Source organism: Penaeus monodon, chromosome 32 (assembly GCF_015228065.2).
Source record: "Penaeus monodon isolate SGIC_2016 chromosome 32, NSTDA_Pmon_1, whole genome shotgun sequence".
Taxonomy (NCBI): Eukaryota; Metazoa; Arthropoda; class Malacostraca; order Decapoda; family Penaeidae; genus Penaeus; species Penaeus monodon.
Window position 1 is genome coordinate 24,209,892 of NC_051417.1, and position 764 is coordinate 24,210,655.

The 764-nt window shown below is 40.2% G+C and overlaps 1 protein-coding gene across 1 annotated transcript in view; it reads left to right on the forward strand.

Annotated features, from left to right (window-relative positions):
• The window catches only part of LOC119593612 (RE1-silencing transcription factor B-like), an 11,740-nt gene that overhangs the window by 1,798 nt on the left and 9,178 nt on the right, over positions 1–764 (forward strand). The window contains exons 3-4 of the mRNA XM_037942566.1: positions 410–419; positions 504–759. Of these exons, the coding sequence (XP_037798494.1) occupies positions 410–419; positions 504–759 (266 nt within the window). The remainder of the gene's footprint in view (positions 1–409; positions 420–503; positions 760–764) is intronic.

The following is a 764-nucleotide window of genomic DNA, read 5'->3' on the forward strand; positions in this document are numbered from 1 at the left end:
TTTCCATGTAATAATAAAATCAACTGTTACATTCTATTGTATTTCAATATCATTCTTTTGCCACTGTATCCTCGTTAAGCCGACGCTGAAGATGGTAATAACAATTGTTGTATCTTTCTGTATGATATAATTATATCTGAAATGCGGTTACTTTAATCGGCGTGCGTTCATGGGAATATTTGATTGTATTTTTTTTTTTGCTGTAAAATGTGACTAGTACATGCTATATATGGAAACATATATAGATGTCTGTAAACATTGATGATATTAATGTAACTAAAAAAGATAATATAACAGACTATAGGACTATGCTATGCTACATTAAGGAAGTGCATGAGGAGGCGATGCAATTAAATTAAATCAATTCACATTATTTGGCAATGTGGTATTTCATTTAATACTTCCCCAGATTTTCGAATGTAAACATTACTTGCTTTTCCTAAAATAACATGTCAGATTGACTGATAAGCTAATATATCCTACCAATGATGTCTTACCCACAGGTGGATCGAGGGCCATGCATGCCGGCGACTACTAGCAACTCCTGGATGATTCCGGTCGGACCCCCAGGGACAGGACGGCCGCCGAGGGTTCTGCAATGCTCCTATTGCTCTTACAACACCGTTTTCAGGACCAACTACCTCAACCATGTCCGGAAACACACCGGCGAGAAGCCCTTCAAGTGTCCTCACTGCAACTATTGCTCTACTCAGAGAAGCAACTTGACACGGCACACGCTCCGCTGCCCAGCGAAGCCGCGCTCC